Genomic DNA, 18,430 nt, shown 5'->3' with positions numbered 1-18,430 from the left:
TCCAATATGTACGTCTGGATAAGATTTATGGAGTTCCATAAATATGTTGTTAGTTGTTGCCGGAGGGGCACCTGCATGTTGATTATGTATGTGTAAATACTACGTATAATAGGCCTACGTTATGTTTGAAATTATTCTAATTCATAATAGTTTAAGTTTGTAAAACCTGTTTCAGGTTCTTGGAATCTGCTGTTTGGTTTTGTTTCGTCTTCTCAGCCCTGCTCAGCAATCATTCAACAGAATTGAATAAAATGCTAAATACATTTATTAAACATTTCCGTACAAGAAACTTTCATGCATTCTTTTTAACATACAATACATGCAAACGTAACATTTGTAACAGTCTAGCATTTGTCAAGGGGCCAAGCCATAGTAAACAGATTAGTTTATTCCTGATAAATCTTATTGGGTGTTTACTAAAAACACAGAAACACTCCGTGTTTATTCGGCGAGTACTGGCAGAATGAAACTGCAGGCCAGGGTTTCCCTATTTCGTCCAACTACTCCGTTTTGATCTGGAAAAATACAACAATAACGACCTCAATCATAATAAAACTACAATAATGTTTCACTTTTTTGTGTCAAGAAAGGGGTTATGATAGTTATGTGCAAAACACAAGACACCACATCAAATCGTTTTTATATTACACAAAGAATACTAGAATGACTGGCTGACAATTATAGATAGGCGTTTCTTTTGATTCACCAATGATCGATCAGATGGGCGGAAACAAAATCTCCGGACCGGTTATGTTTTCTATTGTCACGTTATAGCCAGATCACCTGTTTTTTTCGGTTTCTGTTTCTTTGTCCTGCGACGCCCTTTACCATTCCAGCCTTCCCTACAGCCTACCCTATAGGTACTTATAGGCTCCCTTTAGGATTCCTATAGGGTCACGACCCCGAGTTAAGTTGTCTAAACATGGGCTCGTGAGTCCCAAGTGACAGAACGCTGTAGAAAGCAAATTACGAATGAGTTTGGTTCCTCAATCCCCCTTGTTACACTAAACGTAAAGCCAATGATGCCAAAAAAATTTAACCGCTATTAATATATTCCATCCGTATGTTTTACCGAGCTGCATCTAAAGGTCACTCTTTAACTCTAGTGTTGGCAACGCACCTATGATTATTGATTATGAACGAGAGAAGATATAATATAATTTTATTCACTGTCATAGCCCCACATCAAAGTATCAAATGTGTGATGTAAAAAAAACAATTCTATCCACACAAGTGTAACTAAAAGTAAACGTTTTTTTTTTGTCCATCCCCTCCCCCACCCCACCGGATATTTACAGGGCAACAGGACAAAGTGGTTAGGAAACCCTGACACAGCATGGAAGAGTAAGACACTGGAACACAGTTTGACATGGATAAGAACCAGAGCAGCTGTCATTACAGAGTTCAGCTGTAGAGCAGGACAGACTCATTACCATGACAACACACTGGAAGAGGTCACACAGCCACGCCAGCACAGAAATCACACCAACAGTTTTTTTGTTTTTTTTTAAATTGTAAACATTTCAGGACTGAGGCATTTCAAACATCGGCCTGGCCGTCCATTTTTTCCAGCCGTAGTTTTGTTCTGTTGTTATATAAATAATAATATAAACTGACTGGAGCAGGAGCCATCGCATGGGCCTCCAGCCGCTGGAGCCATGAGAGGAGTCAGGTTGGCCTCTCTCCTAGTCCCCCTCCTCAATCAGAGACCATGCCTCCTCAGCCTTCATGTAGTACTGGTTGGCCAGTCGGCCCTTTATGGCCTCCATAGCTGCTTCTGCAGCCTCCGTAAACAGGTCACCTGGAGGGCAGGGAGCAGGGGAGAGGATGGGGGAGGGAAGAGAGAGAGAGATGGTGAGGGAGGGAGGGAGGTGTAGAAGTATCAGAAATACAATTCAAGTTCCCTTCAACACATCCTGCAGGAAATTCCAGAACTACAGGATGAAAAGCCCCCCCCCCCCCCTCTCCCTCCCCCCTCCTCACCTGCCCTCTGGGGGTCAGGCTCCAGGCCATGGCCCCCCTCCCCTCCTCCCCCTCTCCCTCCCCCCTCCTCACCTGCCCTCTGGGGGTCAGGCTCCAGGCCATGGCCCCCCTCCCCTCCTCCCCCTCTCCCTCTCCCTCCCCCCTCCTCACCTGCCCTCTGGGGGTCGGGGTCCAGGCCGTGGCCCCCCTCCAGGTACATCTCTGCCTCCCGGGCCAGCAGCAGGTAGCGGGGCTGGTCCTGCATGCCGTCGTACTCCCCCCCCTCGTCGTAGTCCGTCATGTTCAGGGCACAGCCGTACCAGTGCACCGCCTCCCGCCAGCTCAGACTCCTGAGGAAGCAGGGTTTAGGGTTTCATCTCATTTGCCTGAGGTCAGAGGTCATCCAGAGAGCGCATGAAGAAGGCACAGCAGCAGATCTGGGATCAGAAGTGGAGGGTGCTGAACGGTGTTCAGGAGGTCAAGGAATGGCCGGCGTTTACTAGGCACAGTGTAAGATAACCACATCTCAGCGTGTCTGAGGGGTTGGTGCCTAAGGTGTGTGTATGAGCAGGGGGGGGGGGGTGTATGTGTGTGTAGGGCCTGGGTGTGTGTGTGTGTGTGGAGGGCCTGGGTGTGTGTGTGTGGAGGGCCTGTGTGTGTGTGTGACAGACCTTTCTGACGGGAGGTTGGTGCCCGTGTCGAAGGCCTGGCCCACCAGGATCATGCACTGCCTGTCCCCAGCTTCAGCTGCCCGGAGCAGGTACATGAAGCCCTTCCTGCGGTTACCCGGGGTGTCCTGGGGGAGTTGCAACAGGTCAGACCAGAGTAGATCCCATATAGTGTACCAGCTACTCTACACAGACACACTCACTCACTTCCAGCTCAATGTCTGACAGGATCTGGTGAGGCAGCTGCAGGTAGCACTGTCCCAGGGCCACGATAGCCTCCAGCTCCCCACACATGGCAGCTCTCTCCAGGTGGTACATGGCAGAGTTCTGGTCCCACGCCTCCTCCTTCTCGCAGAAGCGGCCCCCCTCGTGGTAGCGCACCATCGCTAGGTGCACCTGGGAGGGCAGGGGAGAGGGATGTAGAGGCAGAGAGACAGAGTCAGGCTCCTCTAGTGTTCATACACTTCCTGTGTGCCGGCATCTCCTCACTTCCCCCCTCACCCTCATTCTCACCCCCTCCCTCACCCTCATTCTCACCCCCTTCTTCACCCTCATTCTCACCCCCTCCCCCCTCCTCCAGTCCGCTCACCTTCCCCAGGATGGACTGGCCGATCTTCTTGTCCAGCAGAAGGGAGTTGAGTCTCTCCATCTCCACGGCGACGCAGGAGGGGCGATGGATGTGAGCTCTGGCAGAGTGGTAGAAGTTCCACTTTTCCTCCGTCAGCTGAACACAACAACACAGTCAGGACAGCGCCGGGACTGAACACCTGCCACAACCATGCAGCACCACAGCACCGACAGCAGCAGCAATAACAACCACAAGCACAACCACAGCGGTAGCATTAGCAGTACCAATAACGGTAGCATTAGCTACTGCAGTAGACATAGCATTAGCAATAGAAATAGCAGTACCAGTCGCATTAGCAGTACCAATAACGGTAGCATTAGCTACTGCAGTAGCTACAACAGTAGACGTAGCATTAGCAGTAGATATAGCAGCACCAGTCACATTAGCAGTACCAGAAACAATAGCAGTAGCATTAGCACCATTTACAGCAGCACCAGTTCCTGTACCATTAGACACATAGGCCTACAGTCAACCAGTCTGACCAGGTTTATTACAGAGCTGATTTCAGTACAGGGATGACTGAATGGAGAGGGAGATGTAATTGAATGGAGTGGTTAATGTGATTGAACGGAGGAGATTGTGAGGGTTTGGTTGCACTTTCCGCTGCAAGCATGTTGTAGCGTCCTCTGTGTGTATGTGTGTGCGTGACAGCAGCAGCAGAAGCAGCATGGATCAGGAGCAGTCATGCTGGGGAGTGGAGGGGAGGGGAAGGAGGGTAGGGGAAGGAGGGGAGGGGGGGGGAATCACCGAGTTATTCTCTGGCGTGTCTGGATTAGAGGGACAGTTAGGAGAAACTCTGCTTCCTGCTAGCGCCATTCTCTAGGAAATAAAATGGGAAGTAGCAGTTATGTAGAGGTGAGGCTGCATTAGGGGGAGAACAGCTACAGGAGGGAAGGATGATGAAGGAAGCACAGAGGGGTGAAGGATGGTTTATGACATGATCTGATGAAGATGGTTGTGGTGCACATTTACCTACCCGTCTAACACTGTCCTCATCGGACTCTGAGAAGGGCCGGCCGTAGCGGGGGCGGGCCTACATGGTGACAGACAGCAGGTTAACACCGGATACAAGGTCATATTCTGCTAGTCAAACAAGAGTGTCACTTTGCTGCTCAAATAAGAGTATTATGTCTGTGTGGTTTTTTATTTGGCAAAAAAGCACTGTTGGGACTCTGGGGAAGGCGTTCAGGTCATCCTCTAGATATAGTTTGGATATTGATCATCATGGGGTATCAGTCTAGATATACAGTAGGTCTAAAGCTGAAGGGAGGGGTGGAGGGGGGGAAGGGTGGAGGGGTGGGGGAGGTCTGTACCCCGTCTACGTGGTCGTTGGGGTCTCCTTCGCTCCTCCTCTCACTGGGGCAGCCGCTGTCCCCGCCATTTTCCGGGTACTGGGGACATACAAGGAGCCGTGACATCAGACGTGTTCATGTCGTGGGATCGTGACACAGGCAGCTTGAATCCTAATGGGCAGGCCTGAAGCCTGGCTCACCTTGTGTTCCGGGCTGTGATGATCGTTCATCTCGTTCATGAAGAACAAACCTATGGACAGAAAAACCTTACATTGACCTAGGTGTGTCTGAACCACCCCCAGCAGCGTTGGGACTGCGTTAGCCCCTGTGCGTGTGTTTGAACCACCCCCAGCAGCGTTGGGACTGCGTTAGCCCCTGTGCTCACCCATAGGAGACCTCCCCACAGAGCCGTGCAGGGGGAGGGGGGAGCAGGGCACCGAGTCCACGTCCTCGTCCACGGAGGACGTCTCTGACAGGCGGGACAGCAGGGGCGGGGCCTGGCCGCAGGAGAGGGTGCGGACACGGGGGGAGCCACAGGGCTCCTCACAGCCCCTTAGCACTGTCTGGGCAGTCTTCTGGAGGGGGGAGGAGCAACAGTGGGGGGGGGGGGGGCAAGAGTGGGGGACGGGGGGAAGAGAAAAGGAGGAGCAAAAAAGGAGACGGTGGATCAGATGAGAGGATCAGATGAACATTTAGAAAAGAGTTACTTGAATGCGGATACAAAGTGAGTCTTGTGCTGTTGTGTTGGTGTTCCCCTGGAGGCTCTGCCCTGGAGGCCCTGGGGGCTCTGGAGGCCCTGGGGGCCCTGGAGGCTCAGCCCCGGTAGGTGCCGGCCTCACCAGAAGCTTGTTGGTGAAGTCCAGCTGGGTCTTCTCTGCTGGGGCCAGGTCAAAGGGCGTGAGGCCCATGCTCTTACAGATCTTGTTACACAGGTGAGAGTGGAAGAACAGCGCCATGCCACGGATACCTGAGTTACAAACACACACACACACACACACACAGTGAGTATTTCTATCTGTATAGACGTAGTGGAAAATACTCAAGCATGCGGATAAGCCTAACCTTAACTGAACTTGTTCAGATCCCCACAAGGGATATTCTTAAGAATAATATACAAGAGCAGATACGTGCAGATAAGAGAGAGCAGAGTAGATAAGAGCAGAGTAGAGTAGACCAGAGCAGATAAGACAAAAAGGAGAAGTCTGTAAGTCCCTGCCTCTAAGCCTGCCTCTAAGCCTGCCTCTAAGCCTGCCTCTCCACCAGGGCTTGGTGGCTGTGAGAGAGCCCTACCCAGGTTTCCATCTCCAAAGTCGGTTCCCTTCTCTGTGTGGATCTGGGGGTCTGTGTAGAGGTCTCCCACACCCTGGATGTCCACCACGATCAGCTGGTGACCCGAACGCTCAAACGAGAAATGACTGAATGCCTGGAGGAAGACAAGAGAGGGAGAGAGAGAGAGAGAGAGAGAGAGAGAGAGAGAGCGGAGAGGTGGAGGTCAGTTCAGGAGAGAAGTAAAGATCATAACATCCTCCAAACCCATCCTTTAATAACAGTTGAGAGAGAGGGAGGGAGAGGGAGTGAGAGAGAGGGAGGGAGGGCACCTGAGGGGTGAGTCTGATGTTGTCGTCCCGGACGAAGCCAGAGTTGGAGTTGTACTTGATGTACTTTCCCTCGATGTAATGCTCCAGATGGAAGAGAGGCCGCCCAGGTCTCTCGGTCATCTCCACGACACACATCTGCATGATGTCCACCTGGGAGGGACAAGAGACGTGGGCACGTGGAGACAAGAACCTTCCTGCAGCTGGCTGCTTTGGGGAGGAGCCTGCATAAGGGCAGGAAGTTCATGCCTCTGTCTGTCTTATGTGTCCTTCTATGAGTCTGTCTGTCCATACAGCAGAAATACATCCTCTGGCCATCCATCTATCCATAATCACTCCGTCCATCAAGCAATAGGTTGATTCATTAATCCATTCATCCATCTACCTGCTTATCCATCCATCAAGCATAAACCTCTCCACCAACCCCTCCCTCCCTCCTCCCCCTCCCTCCTCCCTCCCTCCACCCCTCACTCTGTACCTGCTTGGGCGGGCGGTGTCGGTTATACTCCTCCCCCCAGAGCTTGGCCTCCATCTGCAGCCGAACGTCCTCAAAGTAAACGTCTCTGTCCACTGGAAGCATGTAGCGCTTGGCCACGTAGTTGGACGCAGACTTCCAGTTGCTGCTGTGGGAGAAGTTGGACAGCTTCTTTCTGGAAAACATTTACATTGGATTCAGTTAGAAGATGAAAAGTGAGGTACAAATACCGCATATAGCAAGAAAAGCCAAAGATCTAGGATCGAAAGTTCGTAGTTCAAGATTATTTTGGTGGACAGAGTCCAGGAACGGTATTTACAAGTCAAAATCGAGCCCTTACAAACCACACACACACAAAAAAAATCCCATGAGCTTTAGAGAAACTCCAGCAGGATTTAGGAAGGGTGTTTATTGGGTTAGCAGACAGTGTTCTGGTTGTGAAACTCAAATCTCTTGTGTTATGGATCTCACATGGTCATCAGAGGGTCACTGCTGGGGTTGTTTGTGTAGTTGAGGTTTTGCATTCTAGTTCATGAAAGAAGTTTTATATATATAGTTCATGTTCCATTTTTAAACTTTTATTTTCCAGCTTTTGTACGAGAGGAATGTTCTTTTTATAAAACTAAGCATGAACGTATGCCCCCAAGTTCTAAGTTTTCTCACAGATAAGAAAACGAACATCCCATAATAGGAAGAAGATTTTTCCATCTGCTCATAGCAAGAACACACAGTTCAACCAACTCCTCTTTGAGAGGTTTAAAAAAGGTTCTGACTTGATTGCCAAATCAGCAGTTTTTCAACCATCAAGACAATAAAGTTCCACAGAGAAGAACTCTGAGGACAGGAAGCTCAACAGAGGAGAGAGAGGAGGGGACGAGGACTCACGTTCGGAAACATTCCCTCATAGCTCCTTGACCAAAGGGCTGTGAGAAGAGAAGAACACAATAAAACGTCAGTTAGCGACAGAGACCGCACTCTGACGGAGCCAGAACCATTAGAAACACGAGACAGAACACATCGATGTGAGGATGTGAGGGGTCGTACCTGAGCGGCCATCTTGATGTGTACCTCGTCTTGAGCCCACTCCCCCTTCACAGCACTGTACCTAAACACAGGAAGAACAATCACTTAGCAACCTGAACACAGGAAGAACAATCACTTAGCAACCTGAACACAGGAAGAACAATCACTTAACGACACATCGTAAACACGGATCACCCCCACGCAGACAGTATTAAGCACATAACTACAACTTATAAGGATCCTAAACTCAGCTTTGCTTGGACACACTTCTGAAGTGAATATAATAATAATATATTTTTCTTTGATCTCATTCACATATGTCTGTATGTGATACTATGACACTGTCCTGTGTCTTGTACTCCTGTAGGTCAGCCCTCTGCTGCCCTGCAGGAGGGGCTGGGACAGAACACACTGTTGTTGCCAGAGAGACTGCAAGTCAACCTCTCGTTCACAAAGGAGAACTACAGTCTGTGGTCTTGCTGTTCCACCCAGACAAAAGGAAGTCCTTATAGGGTTTGCTGAATACGTTAGTGGTGTAGAGTAGGGTAAATACTGTTTGTCAAAGTAGAAGGAAAAACTAAGAGCCGATTTAAGGAGGAAAAGTTTAGCACTTCGGTCCATAAAGGAATAGAAAAAAAAGAAGAAAATTATGCAATTGTGTGAACTGACACCGAAAAACACACACGCACACACACTTTAACAGCAGGCCTTCAGTCCAAGACAAATATTTGCAGAGACCTCAGAGCACTGGCAGACCTGGTGTTTCAGTCCGCACAGAGAGGGGGGGTGAGACTGACCCCACCCCCCTCTCTCTCTCCTATCTTCCTGTCTGGACTGGCTCTGGTCAGGTCTACATTCCACTAGTTTTGTACGAAACAGCCCCTTCTAGAGTGGCAGTGCTCTGAAGGAGTCCACACTGAACTGTCTGCTCTCCTGCCTGGAAAACACAGACTCCCTGACAGTTTGGCTGTAGACAGACTGTTATTAATATACTGTATATGTGTGTGTATAGATGTGTGTGTCTAATCTCCACCTAGAGGCATGAACGCCGTCCACGATGAAAACGAATCCGGGAGACTCCGACAGCATAGCAGTATGTACCACGACAGCTCTGTATAGCTCTTTGGATTTAGAGTACATCTGTAATTCTTACTACTGGGTACATGATACGACTGACCTACTGGTATCATGTGATTGGCCATGTGTGTGTCATGTGATCAGCCAGGTGTGTGTCATGTGATTGGCTGTGTGTGTCATGTGATCATAGGTACCTGTAACGAATGCAGGGTTCGGTCTTCACCTCCTCCAGGTGGAACTCCGCCCAGGGGTCCGGCATGGCCTTGGCCTTGGCTATGGCATGCTTCCATGTGGCCTACAGCACAAAGAACAATAACAATAACAACAACAATAATGCATTCATTCAGCGGACGCTTCTATCCAAACCAAGCACTTGATCTGCAGCCATCATTCTTTACCACTAGGACATACCACTCCTGTATATATACTAAGACATATAATAAATCAGTTAAGGATACAGTCTGCCCATGGTTAGGGAGGGGTGCCAACAACGTCTACAGGTCAACATCAGACAACAGTAAATATGCGGAGAGAGTTTCCAGATAAGGAGATGATCTAACAGGTGGAAAGGTGGGCAGTGAAGGGAAAGACAGGGTTGTGAAGGTGTGAAAGAAGCATGAAGTGATTAAGCAAAAACACATGGAAACCAACAGGACATATATACGGTATACTTTTATTTTCCAATGAAAGTGAGAATCAGGAAGTCTCCTCTGGCCTGTCCAATTTGGAAGTGCTCCAAAACGTCTTCTGTTTGACAATCATGTAAATCATTAACTAGGTGAGACCGACTGAATTTGATAACTCCTGACAGTACGAGCGCCTGTACTCTTGATATACTTTGGAATCTTTCTCAGAAGCAGCAACCCAGGGTAGTTTGAGTGACGCAGGCCTGTGTTGGCAACCCTAAACCCAGCCTGGTCTGCACACCCTCCCCCCACAGAGAACCATGACGCTGCCGGACATGTGGGGTCCTAAATAGGGTGGGGGCAGCGGCAGGGGTGGAGAGGTTGTGGGGTGGCAGGGGTGAGGGTGGTAGCAGGGGTGGGAGGTATAAAGTGGTAGGGGGCAGGGGTATGGGAGGGGGGGGGGGGGCAGGGGTAGGGGAGGAGAGGTTGTGGGGTGGCAGGGGTGGTGGCAGGGGTGGGAGGTATAAAGTGGTAGGGGGCAGGGGTATGGGAGGGGGGGGTAGGGGAGGGTGCAGTGGTAAAATTAGCAGAAGGTATTTAGGGCTGGCTTGTGCTTGTTTACCAGACGGAAGGTCAGGTCTGTTTTGGGGGGAGTACGTGTTGCCGTGCATGTCAGCCCCGGCAACCAACGAGACTGCAAGCTCCTCTGGACATCAACTCCTAAATGCCAGAAACACCCTGCACCTACAGATGAGAAACACCTTGTACCCATGATGAGAAACACCTTGTCGCTAAATGGCAGAAACACTTTATACCTCCTAGAAACCAATAACAATCTGTCCAGAGTACAACAAATCACACAACACGTTCCCTGTCTGAACTATCTGATGGTCTTGAGAGCATGTAAAGTGTGGGTCAGTTTAGCCAGAGTAGACTTCACAGGAATGACAAGCAGGGATGAGAAGTGGTGGAAGGAAAATAGATAACAGCTTTAGTGAAACACATACCAGGGGTAAAGGAAGGAAAGAGATTTAAAGAAAAGTTTTAAATGGCATTATGAGCGAGGAAGTTGTACCGTGACCTACCCGTGCACTTTCGCTCGTTACCGCGGCTGGTTTTGTTTCTGGTTCATTCTATGTGAAGAGGTAAAGAAACGCACCGTTTTTAAAATCGCCATGAACCCATGAGGGTCCAGTTCTGATGACAGTGCTCCAATGTGGGGGAATGGCTTTCATTACACACTTAACTTACTTACTTTTGTCTTTTAGCTGACACTTTTATCCAAAGAAACGTACACATAGTACATAATAGACAGCACAGTAGAACATCAAGGATCAGAAGAGTCTTGTTCTACAGTATTTTGGCGGTCAGAGTCCAGGAACAGTCTGTACTACTGTATGACATGATATATGTCTTCATTTGATCCTAATTTGCTTCCTGGGTAGAACAGATGTTATGCGAGTCTGTCTTCTATCTGGTACTGCAAGGAGCTGCACTGGGTATCCTTGTTACGGCTGCTTGGCATAAGGCTGACTAGAGAAGGATGTCATGTTTACATGTGACATCATCATGCGAGTTGAGAACGGCTGGCTGGTACTTCCTGTTGTTAATGGGAGTTCGATCACTCCCTTTTTTCTCTACCCCTCGCATACATACAACGACACACCCACAGCATATAGACACATAAACGCTCCACACATTCAAGTATCTTCCTTATAAGGTCAGACGTAGTTCTCGCTGCTAAGAAAGAACCTAACGGTTGTTGAAGGACTACGAGTATCACGTGACATAACAATAACAAAACAGAACAATAAAACTTGTAGAACTTAATTAGTCTGTACCATTTTTTACGTTTTCGAATAGGCGATCATGGTTCAAATATGTAATGTTGTTGCCATTACACATGAGTGAAAAGATAACGTTAGCTCTAATATTTTTAAGAGTTTCACCATGCAGGATCTGCCTACATAGCAACCAGTTTGTGTGTGTGGTTTATTACCTCACTTGGTTTGCTCCAAATCAGACTTAAGATCTGATGTTCAGGATGGGGGAACCCCCCACTAGTAACTGATTTACCCATTGCCTAACGTGCAGAATTCAATTCGATTGATGACATTTAATACCACTCTTAGCTCACAATTTTCTTTCAATTTCCGTGTTAATATCGGATTATATGCGGTTCAGAATCAATGTATGGATTCCGCGACTACATCCGCCTAACGGATATCAATCGGCTAGTCATGCCACCGACAATGGGGAGGAGATTGTATTCCAACGGCTAAACTTACCCGGTAGGTGAAAGAGTTTTTGGGCTGGGAGTTTGAGAGTGTTCCGTTTTGAACCAGGTTTTGCAGGTAGTCACAGATATCCTTGGCTGGGGTGACGAGGTCCTCCGTGATGGGACACATAGGGTAGTACTCGTCTTCTTCATCACTGACGTCTTCATCGCTGACGGACGTCGCCCTCTGGGTCCGCTGACCCTGTCGTAAAGGTGGCACGGTGTTGTTCACCTCATCCATCCTGAACATCAAATCTCCATCCATGTTGACCAGTTGCGTGGAGTCCTGCACACATGCAAAACACCACAGCAGGGATGAGGATCTGTTCTTATTGCTGACAATCCTGAAGTGTAGCTACTTTTTAAAGCAGGATATGTCGCTGGACAGTTTGCTATCCATTATCGTAAATAATTTAGCTGCGCTTAATCGATATCTACCCTGTCAAGGAAAAATAATTGCTGCACGCAATATATCAGCACATTGCATGGGGGTTCTCAGAAGGTATATATTGTTTTGCCATTCAACACCTGCAATCTCTACTGAACTTCTAAATTCGGTATTTTCATTACAGGGTTCCACTTTGTCTTAAGTTAAAGTGGTACAAAGCAGCACGTGAAATGCCACATCAGAAACAGGGACAATGGACTGCAGGGCTCACCTAATATTAAAAACTCTGGACAAATCCGTCGTTTGCAATGTGCATGCCTTTGTTTCCTTAAAGCAACGTCTACTTTCCTCGGGTCGGTCTCAGTTTTATTAGCGTAACTTCAGGTGACTGTCAAAGCAAGTTTACAATCGAATTTCCCTGTCATCGACGAGGTCCGGGAGAGTCCGAGGCGATCAGTTTTAAGATGGACAGTTTTGTCTGTTCGGTGGCAGCCACTGCAGAGTGGCCTATTGCACGTAGCCCTCTACTGACGCCACGCCCCCGATAGTTGAAACTAAGCCAATAGAAAACCTAGATTAGAACACTGCGCGTATTCAACACTTTTATGTGTTTTTGTTTCACAGTAGCCTTCATTGTAAACACTTGAGCAATTTTATCAGTAAGATGTATTAAACATGAACCACGTCTTTGATTCAACAACTCTCCGGGGTAGGCCTAGTTCTAAGGCCAAGTTTGTACTCAATAAAGGGCGCTCCATAAAATAGCCTAAATATGGCAAGAATAGCTATGATTAGCCATCTACTTTACCACAGCAAGTAGCCTACGATAAAGTATTTTTTAGCAGCTAAGACATTTGAAACCGCCTATGGCGCCTAATGTGGGTCCCATTCTTCAGGATCATCCCTTCATCCAAGATGTTGGCCTTCCATCATGGCGCTGGGCGTGATTGCAGACCATGGACCCCTTGTTGCAGACCTTCTACGGATAGGATTGACAGCAGAATTTGGGATCAAGGCCTAGGATTTAATATAGGCGGATTGAACATAGGATCAATATTGAACCTAGGTTAAGGTTGACCAACAGAATAACAGAATTGCTTGATCGAACGTTCCAGAAGTTTCCAGAAGCTTCCAGAGGGCCTGTATGGCTCGCTGGATTAAACTGGAATTTTCCGGTCAATCTCAATTTCTATAGGCTACTTGTTGGCTAACGAGCGATAGACAGCGCCAACATGTAAAAACCCATACCCACTAATTCAATTAACGCTGGAACCGATTCACACCGATTACGTTTATTTAAAATAAATTAGGTAATAAACTTCCAAATCCACATACGAGTGTTAAAAATGTGTTCTGTGTAGCTAGTTACGGAGATGTAGCGAGAGTGTCGCACCGTAAACATTTCGAACTTTGTAAATTGAGGGAGGGATTTTACACAGATAACCTAATCGTATCTGATTAATCAAAAATGTCCAACCAATGCCATTGGTTGGAACATTTTATCAACCACTGACTACCTGCAAAAAAATCATGCGGATTTGTGGGAATTTTGGGCCTTTTCCATAAAGCGAGTTTACCGAATAAACCTGGTTTACTTTGTTGCTAAGGGAGGTGAAAAGCCGCTAAACCTAAATTGGTAACAATGAGTGGATTTGAGGAACAAATCTTGACAAATCAGATTATTGTAGGACTAGGCTACTCCAGCAAATTTCCCCACCACCATTCGTTGGATTCCCACATCAAACCAACATGTTCACGTCGAGTTCGTGGAAAGTGTAAATATTGCTGCTGTTGGTCCTTTTTAGGTTCGTTTTCAATAGTTGAGTATTTCCTAAGATTTGTTAAGGTCTTTCATAAAACAACTTTGTTTACATTTCGAACATATTACGGATTATGTTAACATGTCAAGTCACGAGCTTGAGAATCGTTATAACAAACTTGCAAATTAGATTTTACGACATTACGGCTTTCAAATCGTGTCTGCAAATCGGTTATTTCGGGGTAGAACAAGTTGAATCAAGTGGTTTAAAAAAGTTATGCCAGCCAATATCTGCAAGGTAGCGTGGCCGAGTGGTCTAAGGCGCTGGATTTAGGCTCCAGTCATTTCGATGGCGTGGGTTCGAATCCCACCGCTGCCAAATGCTTTTTATGTTGTGAATCCTGGAAACTGTCCATGTTCTCCTATCCATACGTTTCATAGTCGAAATACATCCATAAGGCACCATACCTGCCACTAATTTTTAGAAGCTTTCAGGAATAGCCACAAGAAGGGATATTTGTACTACAACAAATTTTCAAATTTTGATTGCCATCTTGTGCCATCTTGTGGTCTAAATTATGTATTACATTCAACTGATGCAATTTTGTCCAACGCTTCACTAGAAATAATCAAAGTCAAACATGGTTTATAACAAGATACTTATTCATGTTTAATGGATCATGAATCAGACTGAAATACAGTGTGAAAAGCTTTCAGTTACAAAGTTCTTCCAAAGAAACAATCTCAAGACCATCCAAGTCCCAGTGGTTGTGTCCTGAAGCATGATGCTGTGTTCACGCCGCACACAAAGTTATTTTTTCGAGCGTTGAGATTACATGGAAATTCAATGCAAACAGTGTGACGCTGTGTTGCGAAAGTTTATCAATGTTGAGATGTCACTGACGTTTTAGAAGCAATGGAGGGTAAAAGTATTGGAGCTGTCTGTGTGCTTCCTCTGCTATACGACACAGCTTCGTATTCGTTTACAGTCGTCATTCCAGACATGGTTGACAACGGAAAAAAAACGCAAAGTGAACATTTGCTTAATTCGCTTGTATAATTCTCTTTGCTTGACGGTGTGAACACAGCATCAGGCTGGAAGAGGCTTCACTGTTCTGGGCCCACACATCTAGGAAAGCCCCTGGTCTCAGTGGGCCCTGGGCCTCTCCTGGGAGTGCTGCCTGGCCACGAACTGCAGCTTTCGAACAGCCAGCTGGGTGTCCTCCAGGGAGACTCCGAGGTGCCACACAGCCCGGACAGAGCCCCCGACATGGGGGAACATGAGAACCCGCACCCCCTGCCCCAGGGCGGCCTCCTCTGCCTCGCCCACCGCTGCCATCCGGGCGCAGAACTCCACAGGGGTCAGGGTGGGGTCACGCAGACGGAACCGCAGGATGTTGGTTTCCACGGTAGCCATGTCGACGTGGTACAAGGGTGGTTGGCACTCCAGCAGAGCTGAGAGGAACACACACACACACATACAGGGACACACACACACACACACACACACATACATACATACGTCTGTTCACAGGTAGCAGGTAATAATAGCAACAATGATAATGATAATGTATTAATTTAGCAGATGCTTTTTTCCAAGCGGAGGGGGATTTGAACCAGTGACCCTAGTCAAACGCTCCACCGCTGAGCCACACTCATCCCTACCCACCATGCCCCAGCTAGGCTTACAGCCCACATGCAAGGTCAAAGGTCACACAGGTCCTGACCTTGAGCGAAGGTCCTGGCGTGATGATGGTCCTCCTCCAGCCGGGCCACCATGTCCCCCAGGGCCACCCTCCCTGCTGCCGCCAGCACCCCAGCCTGCCGCAGACCCCCGCCCAGGGCCTTACGACAGCGCACTGCCCGGGACACAAAGTCCCTGGGGCCCCCCAGCATGGTCCCCACGGGGGCACCCAGACCCTGGCACACACACACACACACACAGATGTAGACATGTGGAGGGTTGGGGAGAGACATACAAATATGTGATTCAGATTAAGGTATGCAGGCCAAGAGTGTGTGTGTGTGTGTGTGTGTGTGTGTGAACTGGCTTTTCATGGACACCTGTGTCAGACTGAACTGAACTTAAAAAAGTGTGTGTTCTCACCTTGGACAGACACACGCTGACAGTGTGTGTGTGCTGCAGGATGGTAGCAGGAGGAACTCCCAGGGTCACAGCAGCATTCATCACCCTGGCTCCGTCCATGTGAACAGCCAGGCCATAGCGCTCGGCCAGGACACGCACCTGGGCACAACACACACACATGTATATACACACACAAATACACACACACACGCTCTTATATACTCTCACACACACACTCTCTCTCTCTCACCTCTTGTAGGAAGGAGAGGGGCAGCACTCGCCCCCCCTGGATGTTGTGAGTGTTCTCTACACACACCAGGCGTGAGCGCGGGTAGTGGGGGTCGGGGTAACCATGGCGAATCTTTGACTCCAACTCATCCAGACGGAATGTTCCGTCAGGGAGGTTTGTTACCGTGGTAGCGTGGACACCTGCTAGCTGAGGTAATACACCCACGTACGCACACACACAGACACACACACACACACACACATGCATACAAACACACGTGAATAGAAACACACACACATTAGAAAGCAAGGTTTTGGTTCAAAGATGCCCGTGTGTGTGTTTAATGTGCACAGTGTGTGTAGCTGTGTGTGTGTACCTGTGCACAGTGTGTGTAGCTGTGTGTGTGTACCTGTGCACAGTGTGTGTAGCTGTGTGTGTGTTTAATGTGCACAGTGTGTGTAGCTGTGTGTGTGTACCTGTGCACAGTGTGTGTAGCTGTGTGTGTGTGTACCTGTGCACTTCCTCCTTGCTCGTAGATATGTAAGTGAGACAGATCCCCGACTATCATCTCATCAGCACGCTCCCTACAATGTACCATTACTGGACAGTGGACATACGTAGGTTATACGTTAAACAACATACACGGCTTTTAATTGTACTTACTATTCCATAATCATGTATAATGTTGTGTAAGGCAGTAATAACAGATGATGCGGATGGGCTTCGCCACCGACGCGAGCTCACCCGCTATCAGGTTACTCATGGTTCCGGAGGGCACGAAGAGGGCGGCTTCCATCCCGAACATGCCTGCCGCCATGTGCTGCAACTCTGCACACGCGGACAGGATATGAAGCCATCACCATAACATGTGTACGATCAGTGTGTCTTTATTATGAAGCACAGACATTAGGGAGAAGAGGGAGGCTCTGGTTCGAAGAGCGGTGGTGTGTTTTACGTGTGGGTTCTCTGATGGCGGCATGGTGCTGACAATTTTCAGCGTTGAGACGCCAACTCCGATGGGTAAACTCTTAATTAAAAGAATACACTTAAACTGTTTAATTCTGACCGTTGATAGTTGGGTCTTCTCCGAAGACATCGTCTCCAACCTCGGCTTCGGCCATCGCCTGTCGCATAGCAGCTCCGGGCTTGGTCACAGTGTCGCTCCGGAGGTCCACCGTCCGGCAAGGTGCCGACCCTCTGGGAGCCGGATCGGTGGGTTTGGCGGTCCCATAATAGAACCGAACAGGGCCTTTTCCGAGCCCCGCGATGCGAAGCTGTTGTTGTGGTGCGATAACACCCCGGTTTACGAACCGAAACACAGCGCGAGCCGAAAAGGTTATGGTTTTCAAAGACATTGTCATCTCTCTCGAGGTTCTAGGTCGATAACCGTCTCAATCCATTGAGTTAGCGGAGTTGTAGAAGTGAACTTTGAATCATTGTATTCGACAATCATTGATCGAACTCGAGACTGTAAGACCAGTATAGTGGAGTGTCAATAAATAAAGACTGACCGCGTGTGTCCTAACGGTGGCGCTGTCTTTCAAGGATAGAGATAGAAAGAAATAGACCAATTGCATGTGTGTATCTGTGTGTTGGGTGTTATTTAGGGTTGTCTGCTGTGACAAAAAAAATACTCCCCTACTCTGTCACCCACACATAACCACGGGTCTGGAGCTTCTCTCCCGTGGCTAACTTTTCTGAGCTCTTAAACAGAATCAGTCAGCAACCCACACAGACGAGAAGAGCAGGGGGAAGACTTTGCGGAGGAATGTCTTCTCTCTCAGAGAAGGAAGGAGTATTTAGAAACACACACACATCTATATAAAAACTGTATGAACGTGTAGATAATAACTAAAGAATTGCTAAACGACCTTTGTAATCAGAGACTGTCAATATTAGAAAGGGTTGGCTTCTAGCTCCTCTCTATTCTATCATCTGTGGACTGAGATTAGTTGGGCGGAACAGGAAGGAACGGGGTGTTTGATAAAACAAAGCTGCTTAAACAAAAACACCTCTCTCTCTGTCTCTCTCTCTGGGCCTCTCTCACTCATTCACTCTCTCTGTCTCTCTCTGTCTCTCACTTTGGGCCTCTCACTCATTCACTCTCTCTGTCTCTCTCTGTCTCTCACTTTGGGCCTCTCACTTATTTACTCTCTCTCTCTGTCTCTCTCTGTCTCTCTTTCTCTGGGCCTCTCATTCACTCTCTATCTCTCTCTGTCTCTGGGCCTCTCTCTCTCCCGCTGCTTGCTCTATCAGATGAAACAAATGTCAGCCTCTCTGGAGTCACACTGTGTGCCTGGGGTTTGTTACTACCTCCAGGCACACACACACTCACTTAGTCACA

General features: G+C 48.1%; 2 protein-coding genes and 1 non-coding gene across 5 annotated transcripts; 1 reads left to right on the top strand and 2 right to left on the bottom strand.

Moving 5' to 3' along the window:
* Positions 1–247: 247 nt before the first annotated feature.
* On the bottom strand, positions 248–12,779 carry eef2k (eukaryotic elongation factor 2 kinase). 3 transcript variants are annotated; one of them, XM_084669618.1, is made up of 20 exons: positions 12,284–12,779; positions 11,635–11,910; positions 10,432–10,479; positions 8,915–9,015; positions 7,665–7,725; positions 7,506–7,543; positions 6,624–6,795; positions 6,149–6,298; positions 5,841–5,973; positions 5,390–5,517; positions 4,936–5,125; positions 4,751–4,800; positions 4,572–4,649; positions 4,235–4,291; positions 4,006–4,077; positions 3,220–3,354; positions 2,838–3,026; positions 2,634–2,758; positions 2,134–2,312; positions 248–1,801 (listed from the first exon to the last, which is right to left on the bottom strand). In XM_084669618.1, exons 2-20 carry the CDS (start codon positions 11,887–11,889, stop codon positions 1,686–1,688), a joined length of 2,277 nt encoding a protein of 758 aa, XP_084525744.1. In that variant the 5' UTR covers positions 11,890–11,910; positions 12,284–12,779; the 3' UTR covers positions 248–1,685. The 3 variants fall into 3 exon arrangements, with proteins under 3 accessions (XP_084525744.1, XP_084525746.1, XP_084525745.1); XM_084669620.1 differs by lacking the exon at positions 4,006–4,077; XM_084669619.1 differs by lacking the exon at positions 10,432–10,479 and having other exon boundaries at positions 12,284–12,775.
* Positions 12,780–14,068: 1,289 nt separating this feature from the next.
* Positions 14,069–14,150, top strand: trnal-uag (transfer RNA leucine (anticodon UAG)). Its single transcript has one exon. It is a non-coding gene; the product is annotated as a tRNA-Leu (tRNA).
* Positions 14,151–14,416: 266 nt separating this feature from the next.
* On the bottom strand, positions 14,417–17,570 carry tha1 (threonine aldolase 1). Its single transcript, XM_084669642.1, has 7 exons — positions 17,153–17,570; positions 16,831–16,914; positions 16,598–16,686; positions 16,108–16,293; positions 15,879–16,016; positions 15,499–15,691; positions 14,417–15,226 (listed from the first exon to the last, which is right to left on the bottom strand). The coding sequence occupies exons 1-7, from the start codon at positions 17,445–17,447 to the stop codon at positions 14,919–14,921; spliced, it is 1,293 nt and encodes a 430-aa protein (XP_084525768.1). The 5' UTR covers positions 17,448–17,570; the 3' UTR covers positions 14,417–14,918.
* Positions 17,571–18,430: the final 860 nt, after the last annotated feature.

Source organism: Hypomesus nipponensis, chromosome 13 (assembly GCF_054491055.1).
Source record: "Hypomesus nipponensis isolate SF chromosome 13, ASM5449105v1, whole genome shotgun sequence".
Lineage (NCBI taxonomy): Eukaryota > Metazoa > Chordata > Actinopteri > Osmeriformes > Osmeridae > Hypomesus > Hypomesus nipponensis.
This window is presented reverse-complemented; position numbering and strand designations above follow the sequence as displayed.

What these genes read in the sequence shown, in the direction of transcription:
- eef2k (XM_084669618.1), bottom strand. Translation starts at nt 11,889, where the DNA reads ATGGATGGAGATTTGATGTTCAGGATGGATGAGGTGAACAACACCGTG. An exon ending in TGTGGGGAGGTCTCCTATGG is followed by an intron (nt 4,801 to 4,935) that starts GTGAGCACAGGG and finishes TTCTGTCCATAG; the next exon opens with GTTTGTTCTTCATGAACGAG. An exon ending in CCAACGACCACGTAGACGGG is followed by an intron (nt 4,292 to 4,571) that starts GTACAGACCTCC and finishes GTCACCATGTAG; the next exon opens with GCCCGCCCCCGCTACGGCCG.
- tha1 (XM_084669642.1), bottom strand. Translation starts at nt 17,447, where the DNA reads ATGACAATGTCTTTGAAAACCATAACCTTTTCGGCTCGCGCTGTGTTT. An exon ending in AGCAAGGAGGAAGTGCACAG is followed by an intron (nt 16,294 to 16,597) that starts GTACACACACAC and finishes GTATTACCTCAG; the next exon opens with CTAGCAGGTGTCCACGCTAC. An exon ending in TCAGCGTGTGTCTGTCCAAG is followed by an intron (nt 15,692 to 15,878) that starts GTGAGAACACAC and finishes TGTGTGTGCCAG; the next exon opens with GGTCTGGGTGCCCCCGTGGG.